Source organism: Podarcis liolepis (assembly GCF_965112155.1).
Source record: "Podarcis liolepis genome assembly, chromosome: 3".
NCBI lineage: Eukaryota > Metazoa > Chordata > Lepidosauria > Squamata > Lacertidae > Podarcis > Podarcis liolepis.
Window position 1 is genome coordinate 120,206,316 of NC_139557.1, and position 23,102 is coordinate 120,229,417.

Here is a 23,102-nt window from a genome sequence, read left to right on the forward strand (position 1 = left end):
ATTAAAATTTCTCTAGGACGGGTTTCCTTTGGCATTTTCATTTATCCCTCACCAAGACAACAACCTGTTCAGTTTTCTTTTTTTGAGAGGTGTGTTATCTGAAACTTTACCTTGACATTCCGAATCTTAAAACTGTGAGACTTAAAGATTAAGACAGTAATGACTTCAAAAAGGATTGGGAACCTTTTAAGACATACACACACACACACACACAGAAACAGGAAACAATACATTGAAATGAACTCACTTCCAGGATTTGAGTAATACCCTTGCAATGGACAAATACAAATAGTAAATACAAATAAGGACTAAGAGACTTAAGTACAGATTAAGAAATAAGTTTATTTTATCACAGAAGGGATACAAAACTATATGCAGAACAAAAATACTGTATTTTTTGCACCATAACACTCACTTTTTTCCTCCTAAAAAGTAAGGGGAAATGTCTGTGCGTGTTATGGAGGGAATGCCTACGGGTGGCATGCCTACGGATTTTCCTCCTCTAAAAACTATGTGCGTGTTATGGTCGGGTGTGTGTTATAGAGCGAAAAATATGGTAATACAGTCATACCTCAGGTCACAGACGCTTCAGGTTGTGTTTTTTCAGGTTGCAGACCGCTGAAACCCGGAAGTACCGGAAAGAGTTACTTCCGGGTTTTGGCGGTCGCGCATGCGCATCTCGCTTTGCGCATGCACAGAAGCACCGAATCGCAGCACACGCAGATGCGGGTTGCGAATGTGCATCCCGCATGGATCACGTTCACAACCCAAGCGCCCACTGTACAGTCCAAACCAGAAAGGGAAGTTGGGGGAAGTCGTGGCGGGGGTATATTGAGTATGTAAAATGTAATTTGAGTTTCTTGAGCGTTTTAAAATTTGTTTAAAAAAACCTTAATAAAAATTATTTAAAAAAATAAAAAATAAGTTTCAAAACCAATTGCTAAAATTGTTAGATTTTTTTTTTTAACTCTGCACTGTTGCGCACAGATTACTCATCCTCCTTGGGGAACGATGACGATTCCTCAGCCTTCCGAGTGCTCAGTCATGCTTTGACTTGATCTATTTGACTGTGGGTTGAGACAAGAGAGATCTTTGGATGGGAGGGATAGGCCTCTTCATCTTTCTGCCTCGTCATAAAACAGGTCCTTCCATCCTTGGCTCCAGGTGTGCATTAGCGTCTTTGGCCATCATCTCTGTTGCTTACACCTCAGCATATTTCTCTGTCTTTAGGATCCCAAGCAGCTATCATGTCAGGAAATATTTCCTAAAACGTGCGACTCGTGTTAGCCAAATCGCCCGTTCGCAAAGGAGGCTTCCTACTTTCTGTCACGTCGCTGCCATTAGGTGTAATTGGGTCACCTTCGCTCGCTGTCAAATGCCAAGACGCACATCGGACTCACTTGCCCTCAGAGGAGACATGCCCAGAACAGTGACTCATGCAGAAACACACTGTGTAGACTCCTTTCAGCAGGCTGCCTAGGGGAGGCAGTGCAATTAATTTATTTACCGTATTTTTCGCTCTATAACATGCAGCAGACTGTAACACGCACATAGTTTTTAGAGAAGGAAAACAAGAAAAAAATATTCTACATGAAGTAGTGGATATATGATTTTTGTGGTTCATGCTGTGGCCACAGACATGTGATCTGACAGTGAGTTTGGAGTAGCCCAAGGCAAAAATCCTGAGGATCCATGTGGATCCATGCTTTGTAACCACGGAGGAGGGAGGGAAGGGGAACCATGGATCCTCTGCTCACGACTGCAGCAGATCCCCCCCGCCACCCGCAGGCATTCGCTCCATAATATGCACAGACATTTCCCCTTACTTTCTAGGAGGAAAAAAGTGAGTGTTATGGTGCAAAAAATACGGTATTTTTCCATTTGGGGAGCTGTAGTAAGTAATTAATGATTTGAAATATATACCGTATTTTTTGCCCTATAGGACACACTTTTTCCCCTCCAAAAATGAAGGGGAAATGTGTGTGTGTCCTATGGGGCGAATGCAGGCTTTTCGCTGAAGCCTGGAGAGCGAGAGGGGTCGGTGTGCACCGACCCCTCTCACTCTGCAGGCTTCAGGAAGCTATCTGCAAACCTTGGGAGCCCAGCGCGACTTCCCGCCAGGCCCCCTAGGCTTGCGGACAGCAGCCTGCAGCCCAAAACCTGGGGAGCGCAGCGGAGCGCACCCCAGGCTTTGGGCAGATATCCACAAGCCTGGGGAGACCGGCGGGAGTTCCCACCGGGCTCCCAAGGCTTGCAGATAGCAGCCTGTTCTGCGGTCTATGGTCGGGGGAAGCTCGGGCTTCCCCCACCCCAGCCCAGCACCTGGGGGGGGATAATATTTTTTTTCTTTATTTCCCCCCCCCCCCCAAAAAAAACCTAGGTGCGCCCTATGGGGCGAAAAATACGGTATATTTTTCCTGATTAAATTTATGCCCTGCTTTTCCTCGCAAAGGAGCCCAGGGCAGCAAATAATGAATGATAATAAAGACATATTTAAACCGCCTTAGAAACAATTCTGATACAGATGCGGACTGCGAAAGATCTCAACTTACTATTGTTATTCTTATTTATTAATTTATACAGTGGTACCTCTGGATGCAAACGGGATCCGTTCCGGAGCCCTGTTCGCATCCTGAAGTGAACGCAACCCGCACCTGTGGGTCGTGATTCGCTGCGCATGACCTCATTTTTGAGCATCTGCGCATGCGTGAGCATCGAAACCTGGAAGTAACATGTTCCGTTACTTCTGGGTCACCGTAGAGCGCAACCCGAAAACGCTGCACCCCTTTGTAAGTCACTTTGGGACTTTTTACACAGCAGACTGTGTAGCAGAGGCTTGACAACCATATGTCAGGAGTGCTCTTATGGTGTTTCCTGCTTGGCAGGGGGTTGGACTCGATGGCCCTTGTGGTCTATTCCAACTCTATGATTCTGGGCGGCTCCCAATCAGTGTAAAAAACAGTACAGCGTTACATATTAAAAACTTCCCTGAACAGGGCTGCCTTCAGATGTCTTCTGAATGTCAAGTAATTATTTATCTCTTTGACATCTGATGGGAGGGCGTTCCACAGGGCGGGTGCCACTACCGAGAAGGCCCACTGTCTGGTTCCCTGTAGCCTCACTTCTCGCAATGAGGGAACCACCAGAAGGCCCTCGGCACTGGATCTCAGTGTCCGGGCTGAACGATGGGAGTGGAGACGCTCCTTCAGGTATACAGGACCGAGGCCGTTTAGGGCTTTAAAGGTCAGCACCAACACTTTGAATTGTGCTCAGAAATGTACTGGGAGCCAATGCAGATCTCTCAGAACCGGTGTTATGTGGTCCCGGTGGCCACTCCCAGTCACCAGTCTAGCTGCCGCATTCTGGATTAATTGCAGTTTCCGGCTCACCTTCAAAGGTAGCCCCATTCTATGACTGCTAGTAAATTGAAATCATCATCATCATCAGATCATAAATCAACAGGCAGTACAGCAAAGGATTAGCACATAACCAGACCTGAGCGCTAATGCTGTGAGATTGCCTGGGTGAATTTTCCTCCAAGAAGAGGCTCAAGGTGCTCTCCCATTTTGTCCCCCATTTTATCATCGCAGCAACTCTCTGACGGGAAGAGCTGTGGGGCAGTGGAACAGACGCCCTCGGAAGTCTGTGGATTCTCCTCCTCTGGAGGTTTTTAAGCAAAGGTTGGATAGCCATCTGTCGGGGATTCTTTCGCCATGATTCCTGCGCTGCCGGGAGTTAGACTAGACAGCCCTTGGCATCCCTTCCAGCTCTTCATTTCTTGCCCAGCATACAGCAGGTACCAGCCAATTTTCACCTGGCCAGCCTGCTTGGAAATAGCCATTTGCTGTACCTGCCTGGTTTCCATGGCTCCCTTGCAGGGAACCCTTCATGCGAGGCATTCCTGGCACCGCCCCGTCTTTTCCCAGATGATTGATGGTCTCCCACCAGTGTCCCTGAAACCGAATGTGCAAGTTTGTTTGGGGCCTGACACTGCCTTTACCTGTCTCCATGCCCCGCTGCCTTCATGCTCAGCGGCCCGTGGTTATTAAAATTCCTGTTCGATTCAGGGGCCTCTGGCAGGCTTCCCTCTCTTCCAGGCCTCGCGGGTTTCTCTGAGCTCCAGTCTTGTGGCCAAGCCAGGTCTGGCGTTGGCTCGAAGGGAGTTAAAAGCCCTGTGTTCCTGTCAAAAACTGTGCTCCGCGCACCTCCTTAGTGGTAATTAATGTGTCTCTGGCCAGATTTGCAAAGGCGGCTTTGGAAACGCATCTCGGCCTGTACAGGTTGCTTACGTGTGTCAGAGCAGCCTGTGGAGGAAGCGATCGGCTGGAGTTGGCAAAGGGGTGGTGGAGACATTTGTCATTGTGTAAAGTGTGGCGTCGGAACAGGTATGCAGTCAGAAGGAGAAGGGAGGGAGCCTTTCATAAAATCATAGACTTGTAGAGTTCGAAGGGACCTCCAAGAGTAATCTCGTCCAACCCCTGCAGTGCAGGAATCACAGCTAAAGAACCCCTGACCAACCTCTGCTGAAAAACCTCCTTCGGAGGCAGCCCATTCCACTGCTGAACAGCTCTTACTGTCAGAAAGTTCTCCCTAATGTTTAGTTGGAATCTCCCTTCTTGTAACTTGAAGCCATTGGTTCGAGAGCGGGAGAAAACAAGCTTGTTCCATCTTCCATGTGGCAGCCCTTAAGATATTTGAAGATGGCTCTCATATCTCCTCTCAGTCTCCTCCTAAGCATACCCAGCTCCTTCAACCATTCTTCATAAGGCTTGGTTTCCAGACCCTTGATCATCTTGGTTGCCCACCTCTGCACACGTTCCAGCTTGTCAACATCCATCCTAAATTGTATCGACTTTCAGAACCTCAGGGATGTGGGTGGCACTGTGGGTTAAACCACAGAGCCTAGGGCTTGGCGATCATTCGGCGGTTCGAATCCCCGCAACGGGGTGAGCTCCCGTTGCTCGGTCCCTGCTCCTGCCAACCTAGCAGTTCGAAAGCACATCAAAGTGCAAGTAGATAAATAAGTACCACTCTGGTGGGAAGGTAAACGGCGTTTCCGTGTGCTGCTCTGGTTCGCCAGAAGCAGCTTAGTCATGCTGGCCACATAACCTGGAAGCTGTACGCCGGCTCCCTCGGCCAGTAAAGCGAGATGAGCACCGCAATCCGAGAGTCGTCCGCAACTGGACCTAATGGTCAGGGGTCCTTTACCTTCAGAGCCTCAGAATGTTCCTGTACCTGGATCAGGCCAAAGGGGACCACATATTGCCCAGCATCTTGTTCTCACAACGGCCAACCAGAAGGCCACGAGCAGGACCTGGGTGCTTCATCGCTCTCCCTGCTTGTGCTTCCCAGCAACTAGTATTCATAGATAATTGAATCATTGAATGGTAACCCAACCCCCTGCAATGCTCCAACAATGGAGGTAGTGCACAGATGTTGTAGCTAGTATCCTCCATGAATTTGTCTAAGCCTCTTTTAAATCCATCCATGTCTCTTCTCCCTCCCCACACATACTCTCAATGGCACATCTGCCCAGTAAGTACATGCCCCAGGATGCATTATCTCTTCACTGTATAAATTTATTAGTTTCCTTTGAAATTAAACCAGCCCCCTGCTCTGTCAAATGCAATTTTCCACTGCCTTTGGGCTCACGGGCCCTTTTCATATATATTGCTTTCCACATTCACGCCTGACGGGGTACGCAATCGTCTGCCCTCCTGGCACGGCACTTGGGAATTAGTGTCCTAATGAGGGAGAGTATGCAGATTTGCTTCGTTAGGAGCAGAGCAGGGAAGCAGCTTCCTGCTAGACCTCCGCTCCAAAGCCTTAGCCCAGTGCAACAAAAATAACATTGCACTTGAGTTTCCAGGAGTGTTTCTTGGGGCACTTAAAAAAACTCTGGCTCATATACTCCTTTAGAAAAAGGAAAAGGAAAGAAAGAAAAGATTTGCTTGGTCCCTGGGCTGGCCTGCGTCCAACTCTTAGGTGTCTTTGTGTTCACGGGGCTTTGCCCCATGAAACAAAAGACTCTTGCAAGCCTTCACTAACTTGGCGCCTTCCAGGTGTTTTGGGCTGAGCCTGATGGGAGTTGTAGTCCAAAAGATCTGAAGGGCATCTGGTTGGCGAAGGCAGAGCGATACTTTTACGAGATGGAAGATGGAGCAATCTTGTTTTCTGCTGCTCCGATGTCCTTCACTGGAGGCTTTTAAAGAGAGGTTGGGTGGACCATCTGTCAGAGATTCCTTTTTCCAATGAAGGAGAGTCTCTCCAGAGCAGGAGAAAACAAGCTTGTTCCCTCTTCCATGTCACAGCCCTTCAGATATTTGCAGATATCTATCAAATCGCCTCTCAGTCTCCTCTTACCCAGGTTAACATCCCCAACTCCCTCAGCCATTCCTCATAAGTCAATGAGATTGTGTGGATGTAACATTAAACAGATTTCCATTTCAATTCCAAATCAGCGTTCACCATGACCTCCTTTTACTCTCCCCAGTCTTTTTACGTTAAGAAAGAGAGAGATAAAACTTGATTCGCATTAGCCAATGGCCATAGCAACAGTAAAACATTACAGTATACGCAGAAAAGGAAATTTGATATAAAAGCACCTGAATCAGCAGTCAGTTAGTGGCCCTTGTTTTGATTGCCCCTGCTATGAACCTAGCAACCTTTGCTGTTATCTGCTCATTTTGATCTGATAGAAGAAAGGACATTGTGGCAGTGGCTGGGCGCCCTGGGATGGTTAGTACGAGTTGGGTGATGATCTCGTTCCTCAGGTCTTTGTAGAGAGTGCAACTTAGGAGGACGTGTGCCGCTGTTTCGGTGCTACCATCTCCACAGGGGCAAAGACGTTTCTCAGGTGGGATCTTTTGGAATTGACCCTCAAGTACCGCAGATGGCAAAACATTCAGTCTTGCAAGTGTAAAAGCACCTCTGTATTTGGGGATAAGAAGTTTGTGCAGATATGGGGCCAGAGAATCAAAATGGAGAGGTGGAAAATGAACATACCAAGGGCAGAGTTTCCTTCTAGTGGCCAGGTTGTTCTGATGCTCTTTTAGACATTGACCAGTTAGACTGTTTTCTTCAGTGGGGCCCTTTTTACGTTAATATTTTACTGGAGCAGTAAGTGCCATCTTGGATTTAGCCTAAGCAGCCTGCTGAACTGAGAAAGCACTTTTATTATGTACAGCTCTGAGAAGGTTTTGTGCAGGGGATACTCATTAAGGTTTATATGAGGCTTACTAGACTTAAAGAATTGTAGAGTTAAAAGGCACACCAAGGGTCATCTAGTCCAACCCCCTACAATGCAGGAATCTCAGCTAAAGCATCTGTGACAGATGGCCACCCAAGCTCTGCTTAAAAACCTCCACGGAAGAAGAGTCCACCACCTCTTGTGGGCATCTGTTCCACTGTCGAACAGCTCTCACTGTCAGAAAGTTCTTCCTGATGTTGGGTTGGAATTTCCTTTCTTAGAATCATAGAGTTGGAAGAGACCACATGGGCCATCGAGTCCAACCCCCTGCCAAGCAGGAAACACCATCAGAGCACTCCTGACATATGGTTGTCAAGCCTCTGCTTAAAGACCTCCAAAGAAGGAGACTCCACCACACTCCTTGGCAGCAAATTCCACTGTCAAACAGCTCTTACTGTCAGGAAGTTCTTGTAAATCGAATCCATTGGTTCAGGTCCTGCCCTCTTGAGCAGCAGAAAATAAGCTTCTTCCATGGGACAGCCCTTGAGATCCATGAAGATGGCTATCATATCATAGCTCAGCCTTCTCTTCTCTTCAGTGTAGTGTAGTGGTTAAGAGCGATAGACTCGTAATCTGGTGAACTGGGTTCACATCCCCACTCCTCCACAGGCAGCTGCTATGTGACCTTGGGCTAGTCACACTTCTCTGAAGTCTCTCAGCCTCACTCACCTCACAGAGTGGTTGTTGTGGGGGAGGAAGGGAAAGGAGAATGCTAGCCGCTTTGAGGCTCCTTAGGGTAGTGATAGATATCAAATCCAAACTCTTTTTCCTTCTCTTCTTCTTCTTCTTCTCCAGACTAAACAATACCCAACTCCCTCAACTGTTGGAAGGCAGTTTGGCTCACTGACTTCATCTCTCTCCCTTTTCACTCTGCAGGCTGCTGCTGTTGGCACAGAATCTCCAAAGGAGGACCAGAAAGAGGAGGAGGACCCATCAGACGAAGTGGATTCTGGCAACACTGTAACCAGTGCCCTTACCGTGCAGGAGTATTTTGCCAAGCGCATGGCCACGTTGAAGAAAGCCCAGCGTGAGGCTGACTTCAGGACAGCTGAGTCTCCTCCAGCGATGGCTGAGGAGTCGGAGTGTTTGGTAGCCCAGCCCATGAAGAGGAAGTACCCCAAGCATGGTTGTTATGAAAGTGAGGATGGCCTTGGAGGACCAGAGGCAAAATGCCCCAGGGATCTTGGCTCAAGTGAAGAAGTGGAGAAGCTCAACACCCAGAAGAAGAAGAAGAAGAAGAAGAGGAAGAAGAAGAAGAAATCTAAGCACTCCAGTCCTGGCGGTGGCAGCCTTAGTTGCAACGGATCTCAAAATGGCGCCCAAGAGAAAGGAAGTTGTGGCTCAGGAACTTCCGATGCAGAAAGCAATGACTCAGAAGAGCCAAGAGGAAAGAGAAAGAACAAGGGCAAAAAGCTAGTCAGGGATGCAGTGGCAGATGTCAAAAAATTGAAGAAGAAGAAGAGAAAGAAGGAGAAACCCTCCAGTTAACAGTTAATACACTCTGCAGACTGTTGACCTGGTTGAATTGTTGGTTTTTGGTTGCCCTAATGTATTAGCCAGGTGCCCAAATGTGCCCACATCCATACATAGAAGTAGGGAGGTTATCTCTCCCTCTTTCTCACACATGCACAAGCACACACCATGCATTGAAGGAACACGTCAAGAGTTCCTCGTGAAGCCACATACTGCCCACCCCCCTTCTTCTGCCCTGCACAGTCACCTTCAATTTTGGGCAGGTAGGGGTGTGATAACCCCTCACCCTCTCAGGTTCGTTCAGGAGGGTCATTGGACACCCTTGTTTTCTGAAGCAATCCTGGGCTCGTATTCATAGTTCCTTCCAACCCCCAAAACCAACACAAAATCACCAAAAGGAGAGGACCTTCGATTCACGCTCCAAACAAGACAGTCAAAGGAGGACTGTTTCTACTCAGTTCTGGTTTTATTCCAGGCTCCCTTGATAACTTAGGAACTGAATCAGCAAGCCTTCAACCCAGTTGCTCCAGAATCCACTGGTGATTTCGGTGAATTGAATGAATTAACAGGAAACTCCTGGGAAAGAACATCAGTGGTACCCTGATTTCCACATGTTGGCAGATAAGTGATGGGATCAATACAAGTGGTTGTCTTTGGCACACCTGTCCTGCCGGTGGGTGCTACAGGGGGTCATCTACCTGGGCAAGGTGGTGGTCCCCGTCTTCTCAGTGGACCAACAGTAACACCCCAGACAGCACCAGGTGGCAGGATGTTTCCACCATTTGCATTTTCCCACAATGCCCCTAGAGGTACACTGCCTCCAGGGGGATTGTGGGGAATTGAGATGGAGGCTAGACCCAGCTCTTTGGAACCACAATATTTTTTTAAAGGGAGCCCCAAGGCAGCCATCGCCACTGGCCTCTGCCAGGGCATTGGTGCCCCAACTTTGTGCCCTCCAAATGTTTTGGACTATAACGTCCATCAGCACAGCCACGTGACACGGCAGTGGCAGCAGGGTCTGATGGGATTTGTAGTTCTGGAGGACACCAGGTTAGAGAAAGATGACCTTGGCTCTTTGATCCTCAACACCCGCCATCACAACAGAGCACACTCGGATTGTGTGTTCTCTCGCCTTTCAGCACTCCTCCCAGCCTTTTCTCTTAATTATGAAATGCCTTGATTTATGACGCTTGGGTTGGCTTTTCCAGCTTGCGTAAGGACTCGCCATGATATAGGATGCCATAGACTGATTTGCTGCCACGTTGGCAGAAACCAATCACCCTACCGGGCTTCGGGGAAATGACCCAGGCGGCTTCTGTAACAGAGCCCCAAAGAAATGTCCCTGCAGAGATTGGACAGGGTGGGGTATCTGTTAATTAGTGGTTTGCAAAAAATCAAAAACCTGCATTCCTTAGGTTTTGTTGGCACACTTCAAAAGAGCACCAGGCCTTGAGTGCAGGCAATGAATCACTGCTAGCAAAACTCTGCATCGCTGCCTATTAATGCGTGAATCCAAAGACGCCCTTCAGCCTTGGTTGCTAACTCCAGATTGCCTGTTTGGGTAGTTGTGGGTTTCGGGCTCCCTTGCAAGCCTTCCAAAGAAGGAAATGAAGCTTTGGGACGGAGGCCTTCTCCAATGGAATTTGGTGTGTGTTGGGTTGTTGTTGTTGTTTTAAGAAATAAAATCTCCCCCGTCTACACTTTGATCTCTGTTTTGGTGTCTGCGAAGCTTCACACGCAAAATGCAATTACTTTAACAAAGGGGAGCGCCAATCTCGGTGGAAAATCAGGTGCGAGACCAACACGGTAAACAGATCGAGCAAACGGGGTGTGTAAGAGGCCTGTGGCTGGTTTGGAAAAGATCGGGAGATCAGCGTATTATTCGTAATCCCTGCACACGCATGAGTACAGTTTGCTCTTTCGCTTTGGCGCATGAGATCGCAGCATTGCGGAGTTGGAAGGGACTACGAGGATCATGAAGTCCCAACTCCCTGCAATGTAGGAATCTTGCCCAACGTGCAACCCACGACCCACATTCAACCCACGAGATTAAGAGTCTCATGCTCTAACCAACCGAGCTATTCCAGCTGTTAAAATGCTTTCCTCCCTGACATCCCATTTTCATCCCTGTTTCCTATCTGTTGCTTCCCTCTCGAGCAGCCAAAATACAATTTTGCTGTGGCCCGTCATGCATACCCAGGGATCCCCAAGGCTTCCTAGGAATCGAAATCATTCCTGCCGTGGCTTCCACAAGCTGGTGCTCTCCAGAAGTTTTGAACTCCCGTCAGCTTTTGCCACCACGCTCCCTCCTGCACCCTTTCTAGGCCAGTGCTTGCCAACTCCAAATTTTATGAGCTTGTACCAAAAGCAATTTTGTTTTGTTTTTAATCTGCGTACCTTTTCAGCACGTCAGAAAGGTGCATTGGCTAGATTAAGGGCAAGGTTGCAGGTTCGATCCCCGGATGAGAAAGCTGTATATTCCTGCATTCCAGCTGGTTGGACTAACTGATCCTCTTAAGAGTCCAGCTCTACGATTCTGTGAATTCCAGTCAATTGATCCAATGCTCAGTCCATTTAAAGCTGGCGATCTGCGTAAAAACCCTGTTGAACGCAGCACAACTCACTTCTTTTAAGCATGCATTGGATGGCTCTATAAAACCTGGAAGCTCTGGTACTCAAGGGTTAAGCCAGGTATCTTGAACTACAACTCCTGCCAGCCCAGCCGCGATGGGATTTGTAGTCCAAAATATCTGGAGGGCATCAGGTTGACAAGATGTGGGTGAAGCCCGAGGCATTAAGGAAGAAGCATGTGCAGTGAGCCCTTTAAAGCAGAAAGGGGGAGCTTCAGGCCTTGAGCCCAAAGGTAGGGGAAGCAGAGGCCACAAACCCTCTCTCAATGCCGTGCCCCTCACTGCTCCTGCTCTGCTGTTTCCCCTCGTGCTTTGGCCTGAACAACAGCTCAGTTGGTCGTGGGTTCGAAGCCCATGTTGGGCAAAAAGATTCCTGCATTGCAGGGGGTTGGACTAGATGACCCTAAGGGTCCCTTGCAATTCTGTGACGAATCCTTGAACTGAGATAATGCCTCATGCTTGCCTGGGTGAAATATAGAGGCAAGTTGGTTGTGTGTTTGTTAGACCTGTATTTTTCCATGCAACCTATAGTACAAGAGAGAAAGAGTTGCTTCTATTGCTCTGGCAACTTTTGCCTCTGGCCCCATCAACCGCTCGAATGTGGCCCCCATGAGGCACTGTGGCCCTCCAGCCATAAAAGTTTGGCCCACAAGAAAGAAGGGCTTTCTCACTGGCTAGGTTCAATTCTAATCCTCCTTTGGGTAGGTTTGCGGGTTTGGCAGGAGGAGATAGGATCTGCCCATGCGATGCCCACCTGGTGGAAACTCCAGCTCACATGGCCCTTAAATGTAAAACGTATGATGATCTCCACCATCAGTTTCTAGACCATCTATGTATTCCAACATGGAAACCAGTGACAGAGGTTATACGCTTCTTATTACAGGGGAGAGAGCAGGAGTTCACCAAGACAGTAGCTAAGTTCCTCTATTTGATTTTTTGTCACCGAAGTACGCTACAGGATCCTGCCCTTGCTGGAAACCCACAGAGATGAAACAGATTTCTCGCCTCTTCTTCCCTTTGGCAGGTGGCTGTGCTGTTGGGGTGGCGACGGGATCGCACTAGCTTATTGATTCTGAATGTATTCTGAATGTTCCTATGTGATGCCAATAAAAGTGACTTGACTTGACTTGACTTGACTTGACAAGTTTGACCATCCCTGCTTTAGAGCAAAACGGGAGCCATCAGCAGGTCAACAGATTTAAACTAGCATTGAAATAGCCATTCGATTTAGCGATTGCTAAAATAGCCTTTTGTGATTGTGCAAAGAAATGGGAGATAAGGTGAAGCCATGTTCAGATTCACCCCTGAATTTCAGGAGGAAAGTGTCGCCTTCATTCCACACTGCTTCAGACACACTAGAATCAAAGCCTTCAGCTTCGAGGTTAAAATCATCATTCAATCAACAAACGTTTTCTGGTTGATCAATTCAGCAGGTAAATGGATGAGACGTTGCAGCTTTGATAAATAGGAGCCCCTTAGAGCAGCCTTTCTCAACCTGTGGGTCCCCAGATGTTGTTGGACTACAACTCCCATCATCCCTAGCTAGCAAGGCCAGAGCTCAGGGATGATGGGAGTTGTAGTCCAACAACATCTGGGGACCCACAGGTTGAGAACCGCTGCCTTAGATGAAAGCATCTCCCCAATAAAGAGTGACATAATAGGCTTAGTGGCCAAACAGCCTGGCCAATTAGCGAACCAATTTGTCTGCCTTGTTATGTAATCTACCTGTATCCCTTACCCCTTTCCTAGGGCTCAAGGTAGAAACTCGTTTTTAAAAAAAAAAATTAAAACTGTATGACAGAATTGTGGAATGAAATAAAAACAGTAAACCATTACACAAAACTACAATCCTGCTTCACCAAATAGATGGTATTTAAATACCCCACCTGTAATGAAGAACGAGAACTTTCTGACAGTAAGGGCTGTTTGACAGTCTCCCTTGGAAGGTTGTGGACTCTCCGTCCTTGGAGGTTTTTAAGCAGAGGTTGGGTGGCTATCTGTAAGGGATGCTTTAGCTGAGATTCCTGCACTGCAAGGAGTTGGACTAGATCATGGGTAGGCAAACTAAGGCCCGGGGGCCAGATCTGGCCCAATCGCCTTCTAAATCCGGCCCGTGGACAATCCGGGAATCAGCGTGTTTTTACATGAGTAGAATGTGTCTTTTTATTTTAAATGCATCTCTGGGTTATTTGTGGGGCATAGGAATTCATTCATTTCCCCCCAAAAAATATAGTCCGCCCCCCCCAAGGTATGAGGGACAGTGGACCGGCCCCCTGCTGAAAAAGTTTGCTGACCCCTGAACTAGATGAAACTTGGAGGTCCCTTTGAATTCTACAGTTCTCTGATTCTATGAACCTCTCTGCGAAACGTGGTTTTACATGCATTGGCAGGGGATATGGGGAGACTCCGTGTCAGAGCTCTTGTTTTCCATGCAAAAACAAACCGCCCCAGGTTCATTCCTTCTCCAGGGTAAAGTTACAAAGAAACTGCTGCCAGACAGCACATACCGCTAAATGCACTAATTGCCTGACCTGGCCACATTCACACCATGCATTTAAGGTACTGTGATACCACTTAAAACCGTCCTGGCTTTCCCCAATGAATCTTGGGAAGTGTAGTTTTCTAAGGGTGCTGAGAGTTGTTGTTTAGTCATGTCCGACTCTTCATGACCCCCTGGACCAGAGCACGCCAGGCACTCCTGTCTTCCACTGCCTCCCGCAGTCTGGTCAAACTCATGCTGGTAGCTTCGAGAACACTGTCCCACCATCTCATCCTCTGTCTTCCCCTTCTCCTTCTGCCCTCCATCTTTCCCAACATCAGGGTCTTTTCCAGGGAGTCTTCTCGTGAGGGGACCAAAGTATTGGAGCCTCAGCTTCAGGATCCGTCCTTCCAGTGAGCACTCAGGGCTGATTTCCTTCAGAATGGAGAGATTTGATCTTCTTGCAGTCCATGGGACTTTCAAGAGTCTCCTCCAGCACCATAATTCAAAAGCATCAATTCTTTGGCGATCAGCCTTCTTTATGGTCCAGCTCTTCCACTTCCCTCCACCTGGGAGGGTCAGCAGAGGAAGATTTTCAAGCAATTACACCTGCAGTTAGAAGCAGTGGCATAGCGTGGGGGGTGCCAGGGGTGCCGGCCGCACCGGGTGCAACATCTGGGGGGGCGTGAGTCCAGAGGGCCCAGCCCCGTCGTGCCCTCGGCCCGCTCCTATTGTCAGAGCGGCTGGCCAGCCTCCGCCTGCTCCTACCTTGCCCACCCGAGGACTGCGGCAGCGCCCGTCCCCGTGGCCACCTACCCCCGCCTCGCCCATTGGCTTGCCTCCCTCGGCCCCGCCTCTCTCCGATGGCCGCAGGGGTGTCCTGCTCGGCGCCGGTGCCTTTTTTCAGGAGGTAGGGAGGCTGGACGGGGAGGTGGGGTCGGAAGCGGGCAGAGAAGGAGGGGAGCTCGTAGCCAAAAGGGCTGCACCAGCCGGCAAAGGGCCGGGGAAAGTTTGGAGAGGAGAAACGCACCGTCATGATTTCCCGGTGGAAGCGGCAGGATTAGGGATGGCGAAGCATAATTACGCACGAATTTCGCTGTGTGAGAGCTTCGGGGATTGATCGGCGGAAATGGGAATCAATTGGAATATGAGAAAGAGAGAGCGAGAGGGACCATCATTCATAGGCATAGATTTGTAGGGTTAGGGGGCGCAAATCCACGGGTTAGGGGGCGCAAATTACTACGCCGCTGGTTAGAAGACTGGCCTCACCTGATGATAGGATGAGTTGAAAGTTCCCTCCTGACTGAGGAATCCACAGGTGGTGCCCACTTTGGTTTAAACAAAATAAAAAAAAAATCCTTCCAGTAGCACCTTAGAGACCAGCTAATTTTGTTATTGGTATGAGCTGAAGAAGTGAGCATGCACACGAAAGCTCATACCAATAACAAACTTAGGTGGTCTCTAAGGTGCTATTGGAAGGAATTTTTTTATTTTGTTTCGACTACAGCAGACCAACACGGCTGTAACTAGCACTTTGGTTTAATCACTCATCGGTGATGAATGAGGGCTCTGGTTCCCTGCAGACAACAACTTTGACTTCCCGCAAGAGTCTTCCACCCTGCTGCTGTCTTATGGGAAGAAAAGCCCTTTTGCACAAAACCACAAAAGTGAGCATCAGGTTCTAAGGTCTGGAAATAAAACTGCAAGATTTGGCTTACATCTCCATGTCATGGCGACCTGAGCGTGAATCCTATTGAATTTGGGTTTAATCAAACCAATCAAGTAAAGATGGATTGAGTGATCGTGTGGGCAAGCTGGAATGAGCAGAGCTGAACATTAAGGGCCAGACATCCTTGGATGTTGTCTTCTCCAACCAAATAGAAGCCCTTGTTACCTTTTGCTCCCATTCTGCCTCTTGCATTTGTTTTCGTTGTTTTTTCCTCTCTCAGAATATGCAAGCTCCATGGGGCAGAGATCTCTTTTCCTACGGTTTCTCTGCAAAGTTCAATCTACAGGCTGATGCTCAAAGATCTGTCTAGTACAACATCCTGAACCCCAGCTGCCACCTTGTATTTAGAAAGCTCACAAGCCGGACATAAAATCTCTGAACTGAGTCTTTAGGTGAATTAGCTTGAATACAGGGCAAATCGCAGCAGGAGTCTTTCGGATGCTGCTAATCTCTCTCCACGGCCCTTGGCAACAGGACCTTTGCAACCAGTGGCGTAGCGTGGGTTGTCAGCACCCGGGGCAAGGCAAGTAATTTGCGCCCCCTAACCCATGGATTTGCGCCCCCTAACCCTAACCCCCAGATGTTGCGCTCGGTGCAGCCGGCCCCCCATGCACCCCCCATGCTACGCCACTGGCGAGCGCCTCCTAAGCATGTGCAGAGCGCCTCCCTCCGCCCCCGCCACGCGGAGCTCAGCCTGCGCGTGGGCAGGCCCTTTGCTTCACGTGCGCTTGGCAATCCCCGGCACCTCTCCTCTCCTCTCTCTCTCCCTGGAGAAATGAAGCAGTGACCCGAAAAGGAGTAGCGAAGGATGGGCGTGTTTCGTCCCTGATCCGGATGAGATCAAGGCGCCGGCAACGGGAAGGAGGCAGGGGAGAAGCAGGAGCAGGCCAGCCGGGGCTGCTCCAGACCCCCCCATCTCTCCCATCGCAGCTGGAGGGGTCATGGAGGCACTGAGCCTGGGAGGCGGGTAGCCAGCCAGGGTGCACCTACCCAACCTCGCCGCGCCCAGGCGCGCTGCTCTCTCCAGCTTCCTCCCGGCCGGGCCAGCGGCTCCACCTCTTCCTTTGCCTCTCTGAGCCGCTTAATTCCCAGCAAGTGATTAGCAGGCTCGGATCGGATCCTGCGGCAGGCGGCGCCTCCACCTCCTCCTCCTCCCGGCTTTGCTCCTGCTGCTGCGCGGTTCTTTTCCCTCCACCGACGGCACGCTGCGCCTTGGAGAGGTTCCCGCTTCCTCGAGGGGGGCCAGCCAAACGGAGACGACGACCCCCCACCCCAAACAAGCCTCGATTGCTTGTCCCTTCCCTCTGGACTTGCGCCCCCCAGATGTTGCGCCCGGTGTGGCCGGCACCCCTGGCACCCCCCACGCTACGCCACTGTTTGCACCCTTACTCCCATTTCGATTCCTGTTTTCAGAAAACCCATACTCTCTCTCTCTCACACACACACACATATATACACAACCTTTGCTAAAATGGAACTATCCAGTTGATTTGGACTACAACTCCCATCAGCACCAGTCTGCCTCCTGAGGAGAGTGTTTCATTGGCAGAAAAGCTTGCCCATGTTCTAGCAACTGATGCAGAACAGCAGGTGTGGCTGGTGATAGCTCGGGGTGTGTGCGAATCCTATAGAATTGAGCCTATCGAATCATAGAAGGGACCCCAAGGGTTGCCAAGTCCAGTGTCCAAGACCTAGAAGCCTTCCAAGCTAAACCCCTAGCACAGCTACTATACGGGGCTCAGATTTGGACGGGTAACCACCTTAGCACTTTGGAAGCTGTTCAATAAAAGTTTCTAAGGCAGATTTTTTTCTGTACCGCCCTGCGTCCCAAACACATCCTTGAGACTGGAGGCAAGTCTCCCTTCAGTAGAAGTGCAGACTTGGCAAAGAACTCCTAACTTCTGGCTCCGCCTAAACAAAATCCCCCCCGGTTTACTATCCCTAGTACTTCAAGACTCCCATAAAAGTGCCTGGCTTAAAACCGTCGACCAAAACTTCACTCTTGTGGCCTATCCCCACAACACCTACTCACTATGGGCCCCACTAAAGCAGTCTAATTGGTCAACGTCTAAAAGATATTGAGCATCAGAACAACCTGGCCACTACAGTGGTACCTCGGGTTAAGGACTTAATTCGTTCCAGAGGTCTGTTCTTAACCTGAAACTGTTCTTAACCTGAAGACCACTTTAATTAATGGGGCCTCCTGCTGCAGCCGCACCACCAGAACACGATTTCTGTTCTCATCCTGAAGCAAAGTTCTTAACCCGAGATTCTATTTCTGGGTTAGCGGAGTCTGTAACCTGAAGCATATGTAACCTGAAGCGTATGTAACCCGAGGTACCACTGTATAAGGAAATTTTGCCCTTGGTATGTTCATTTTCCACCTCTCCATTTTGATTCTCTGGCCCCATATCTGCACAAACTTATTATCCCAAAATAGTAAAGGTAAAGGGACCCCTGACCATTAAGTCCAGTCGTGACTTACTCTGGGGTTGCGGCGCTCATCTCGCTTTATTGGCAGAGGGAGCCGGAGAACAGCTTCTGGGTCATGTGGCCAGCATGACTAACTGGCAAACCAGAGCAGCGCACAGAAACACTGTTTACCCCACCCCCCGGAGTGGTTCCTATTTATCTACTTGCACTTTGACGTGCTTTCAAACTGCTAGGTGGGCAGGAGCAGGGACCGAGTAACGGGAGCTCACCCCGTCACAGGGATTCGAACCATCGACCTTCTGATCGGCAAGTCCTAGGCTCTGTGGTTTAATCCACAGAGCTACCCACGTCCCTTATCCCAAAATACAGACGTGCTTTTACACTAACTAAGGCCCTCGGCGCTGGATCTCAGTGTCCGGGCTGGACGATGGGGGTGGATACTCTCCTTCAGGTATACAGGACCGAGGAAGAGACCCTTCTTTCACGTTCTGGATCTACACAAGACCAACAGTGCCGTGCATTTCAAAACCTTGCACAGTTCTGCTTCTTAGGACAAAGAGGATTGCCTGTCTTTTTGTCTCTCTGGTCTTTGGTAGTTTTCATTCAATAGACAGGTACACAGCACTCTGTACATGCCCAAAGCCATTCTGGGGCTGAGGGATCCGGTGACCTCTGGGTCATACTAAGCCTCAGGAGATGGAGGAGGAGGAAGAGATTAGCATTTTGCAGAGCATCCCTTGCCAAGCTCTTCTTGGAGGAATCCTTCCACAAGGTGGTTCCTCCATTTCGAAGGACCCAGAATCTCAGAAACGGGTTTCTCCCCACCCTCCCATAATCTTAGAGGTGGGGTCAGAAATTGAGGTGGATTGCCTTTGCTTTTATATGTTAGTTTCCAATGGGCTCTGGAATAGGGGTGGGGAGAGTTTGATTAGGATTGCCACCCTCTTATGTGAAGGCCCATCTGTTTGGCCCCAGAGGTGTGAAGATTCTCTGGGGCTGTTCAGAGGTGATGGAAAGGGACTCTGCACCTGCCAGGGGCACTGTACTCCTGTCCTCACAACTGGATGTGTTCCAGAGTTGAACCCAGTCGGTAAAAATGGGGGCACTCTGCACCTACTCAAGGGTGCTCTGCACTTGCTCAGGGGTACTGTCCTCCTGGCTTCACATTTGCCCTAATAAAGTCAAGCCCGGCTGTGAAAAGAGGGGCGCTCTGCACTTGCTCAGAGGTACTGTCCTCCTGGCTTCACATTTGCCCTAATAAAGTCAAGCCCGGCTGTGAAAAGAGGGGTGCTCTGCACTTGCTCAGGAGTACTGTCCTCCTGGCTTTTGTTGTTGTTTAGTCGTTTAGTCGTGTCTGACTCTTTGTGACCCCGTGGACCAGAGCACGCCAGGCACTCCTGTCTTCCACTGCCTCCCGCAGTCTGGTCAAACTCATGCTGGTAGCCTTGAGAACATTGTCCAACCATCTCGTCCTCTGTCGTCCCCTTCTCTTTGTGCCCTCCATCTTTCCCAACATCAGGGTCTTTTCCAGGGAGTCTTCTCTTCTCATGAGGTGGCCAAAGTATTGGAGCCTCAACTTCAGGATCTGTCCTTCCAGTGAGCACTCAAGGCTGATTTCCTTCAGAATGGATAGGTTTGATCTTCTTGCAGTCCATGGGCCTCTCAAGAGTCTCCTCCAGCACCATAATTCAAAAACACCAATTCTTCAGCGACCTCCTGGCTTTACATCTGCCCTAATAAAGTCCAGCTCGGCTGTGAAAAGAGGGGCGCTCTGCACTTGCTCAGGGGTACTGTCCTCCTGGCTTCACATTTGCCCTAATAAAGTCCAATCCGGCTGTGAAAAGAGGGGCGCTCTGCACTTGCTCAGGGACACTGTCCCCCTGCGTCCACCCACACACTTAATGGTTGGAAAGGAAGCTGCCCGAGCCCTGGAGGCCCCCCGCGTCCCTTCCCCACGCCTCCCTCCCGACGGCGCCAGGCCCTCCTACCCCTCCCCGTGTTCTCTTCCTCCGGCGAGGCAGGCAGGGCGCGCCCGAGGCGGAGCCGTTCCCTCCCCAGGCGGCCCGGGAGGAAGCTCATAAATAGAGCGCGGCCGGGCGAAGGAGGGCGCTTGCCGGAGCGTAGTGCAGTGGATAGAGGGGGACGACGCCCGTTTGCGCGCCCGCCTGCCCGGGACTCGCCGGTTCGAGACCCGCCAGCCGCCCTCCTGGCATGGCTTCGCTGCTGGGCTCATACGCCTGGTCCGAGAGACTGGAGTGCTCCGCGCTGGAGCTGCCCGACGGGGGCGCAGCATCCGCCGGCGCCGTCGGAGGGAGCCGGCCCGAGAAGGGGTCCCCCGAAAGCCGCATCCGACGCCCCATGAACGCTTTCATGGTATGGGCCAAAGACGAGAGGAAGCGTTTGGCTGTCCAGAATCCGGATCTGCACAACGCCGAGCTGAGCAAGATGTTGGGTAAGGCGGACGCGGGAATGAGCGCGCGCGCAAGGAGTGCGGGAAAGAGCGCAACTCGCCATTCGAGTTTTGTTTATTTTAAAAGTTTTTAGATTTGATTACTTTTTAAAAGTTTTAACATCCGGTTCTGTGTTTTTAGATCTCTCAGTTTGCTTTGCAGGCCGTCTGATTTAGCCGGCGCTCTGTGCGTAAAAATCCTTTCTGCGCGTAAAAATCGGTTCAGGGCGCGGGGTGACTGCCCAAAGGCATTGAGATCGCGGCGTTTAACAAGGAGGAAAGGCCTGATCCGGCCGCAGTTCAGCAACCTCTAAGCCCGTTGAGATTTACTTGGTGGTCCGTTCCCGAGTTCCCATCAAAAACACCGATAAAAGAGCCCCCGGTTTGGCTGTATCTTTGGAGTCAATGGGGACTTTGGAGTGATCGGGTTTGGTCGGCGCGCTCAGGAGTCGCTCCGAAACGGGTCCCTCTCCAATGGAAGTTCTTAGGTGGGGAAAATCCATCCGTCAGCTGCGGTTTGCTCCACCTATCGGATCGGGGCCCTCTGTATCTCGGAATCGGGAAAAGCCGGTGAAAAGGAATAGAGTCACTTTCTTTTTCACAAAAGATTTTCATTATCATATTTCGTCATCTCTTTAAAAAAAAGTGGGGGAAAGCGCGAGGATGGTGGGGGGGTTTTGCACGCGTCTCCCTATTTTTTATTTTGCTTAAAGCTACTTTAAAACCGTGCGAAAGTTTAAAAGATGCCTCCATAATTCCCCACCCCCACCCCAATAAAATTAAAGCTAAATAAATAAATGACCGTGCCATTTTATGATTAAGAGCTCACCTTTGCAAATAACCCGTTGGCCAGAATGAGATCAGTTTTCCCGGAATGAAGGTGAGGGGGAAAGGCCTAAAGTTTATTGCAAACCTGACGTGTCGCAAATGCACACAATAAATCCGGGGGGAAATGTTTTTTTAGCTATGTTCTGTATGGTTCTGAAAAGTGTCAACGACCTAATACTGTATAAACAATATCGTAAATATTTTAGGGGAGGTGCTTGGAAAACTTTGAAAGCTCTCCGTTTTCTTCCCGAAGTAGTATTAAAGGACAGGAGGGAGGAATAGCCATACATAACACCACTTTTATTTTTATCTAGGAAATTAAATTACAGCTTTATTTATTTTTAAATAAATGAATAGGGCATTTAAATTTGGTTTTAATGTTGGATGCGGCACACCAAGAAGAATACTGCCGGATATATATATATATATAGGAATGAAGGATATTTAAATCACGTATAATTAAATCAAAAACAACACAACAGCTGTGATGTACTTATTCATCGTTGTTTATTAAACTCATGAGTCCCTCAAGTTAGCAAAAAGGTCTCCAAGCCACTGGCAACATATTTAAAAACATAAAGAAAGAGTAAATATTATACTAAAGTATAGACACATTTACACGGAAATGGATGTAATGATATATATAAAAATAATACACAAAGCAACCCCCAATGATAGCAGCAAGAGCAACAACAACAAAAACACACATTAAGAACAAGGAACCGCAAACAGTCAATCAAAAGTCTAAGGAGAAAAGGTAGCATCTCCAGGTATTATTTTTATATATATATATGAGCACTACATGTTAATAAATATTTATTTATCATCTTCCTAGCCATGTTCTACATAAAAAGTGCCTAAAGCAATACACTGTGCTAAAACATTTTTTTAAAAAATAAAAGTTCAACAGCAATAAGGACAAAAAAAAAAAAAACACTTAGAAAATCAAGATAGCACAAACATATTCAACACTTAAATCAAAGCAAGTCGGCACATCCCCTATCAAGCACAAATACCAAAGGTTTGTTACACCCGCAACTGCTTGATCTGAATTCGTTCTTTTTCTGGGGAGGCACAGAGAGACCCTTTCCCTTTCAAAACAATAATTTTATTTACAATAGAATTTGGGATCAATTTAAAATCACATGTGGGAAAGTGGTAATGAGTAGCTAGCTCACAGTTCCCAACATTGAATACTTTTTAATGTTTCTGCACTTCTAGATGTAACCATTTAAGCCACTTATCCTAAGTTTATGTGTCTGTTGGAAGCAAATTCCACTGAAAGGTGCATTAAGCGTTCAGTCAGAACCAGTTTTAAATAGAGCACAAGGAACTTTTAAATATTTGCATCAGTATTTCAGGTTTGCGCTGCTTCACCCTGACCAGGCTGACTTAGAAATAAATGCCTCTGATTTCAATTGCATTTACTTCCAAGTAAGCGTATGTAAGGTTACAGCCATGACTTGCTACAGGGTTGTGCAGAGGGAATCTGCAGGAATATCTTGTCCTTGAAAACATTTTTCTGCCTGTGATGCTTTTCATTTGATTTCTCAAATGCTGGAAATTTAGAGCAGGCACATTTTCTTGGCGATCTTCATAACTATGCAAACCTCTGTCCCACAAGTGAAGAACCTTTACCTGAAAATTAGGCTGCCACCCCTTTCTCCCCACCTGTCCCCAGATTTTCAGCATCTTCTTGAAAGATGCTATGCTCACATTACCCATTGGGTTGCAATGCTGTGTTTCATTTAAGAGGCGACACATCGAAATTAGCAGACGCGGCTTACTTAAAGGTCCACGAATTTCAGTGGGACTTCTTCAACTAAAACTTA

At 48.8% G+C, this 23,102-nt stretch overlaps 1 protein-coding gene across 1 annotated transcript in view; it reads left to right on the forward strand.

Moving 5' to 3' along the window:
- PINX1 (PIN2 (TERF1) interacting telomerase inhibitor 1) overlaps window positions 1-10,422 on the forward strand; it is a 63,774-nt gene extending 53,352 nt beyond the window's left edge. The window contains exon 7 of the mRNA XM_083494720.1: window positions 8,126-10,422. Within this exon, the coding sequence (XP_083350846.1) occupies window positions 8,126-8,737 (612 nt within the window). The 3' untranslated portion in view covers window positions 8,738-10,422. The remainder of the gene's footprint in view (window positions 1-8,125) is intronic.
- Window positions 10,423-23,102: the final 12,680 nt, after the last annotated feature.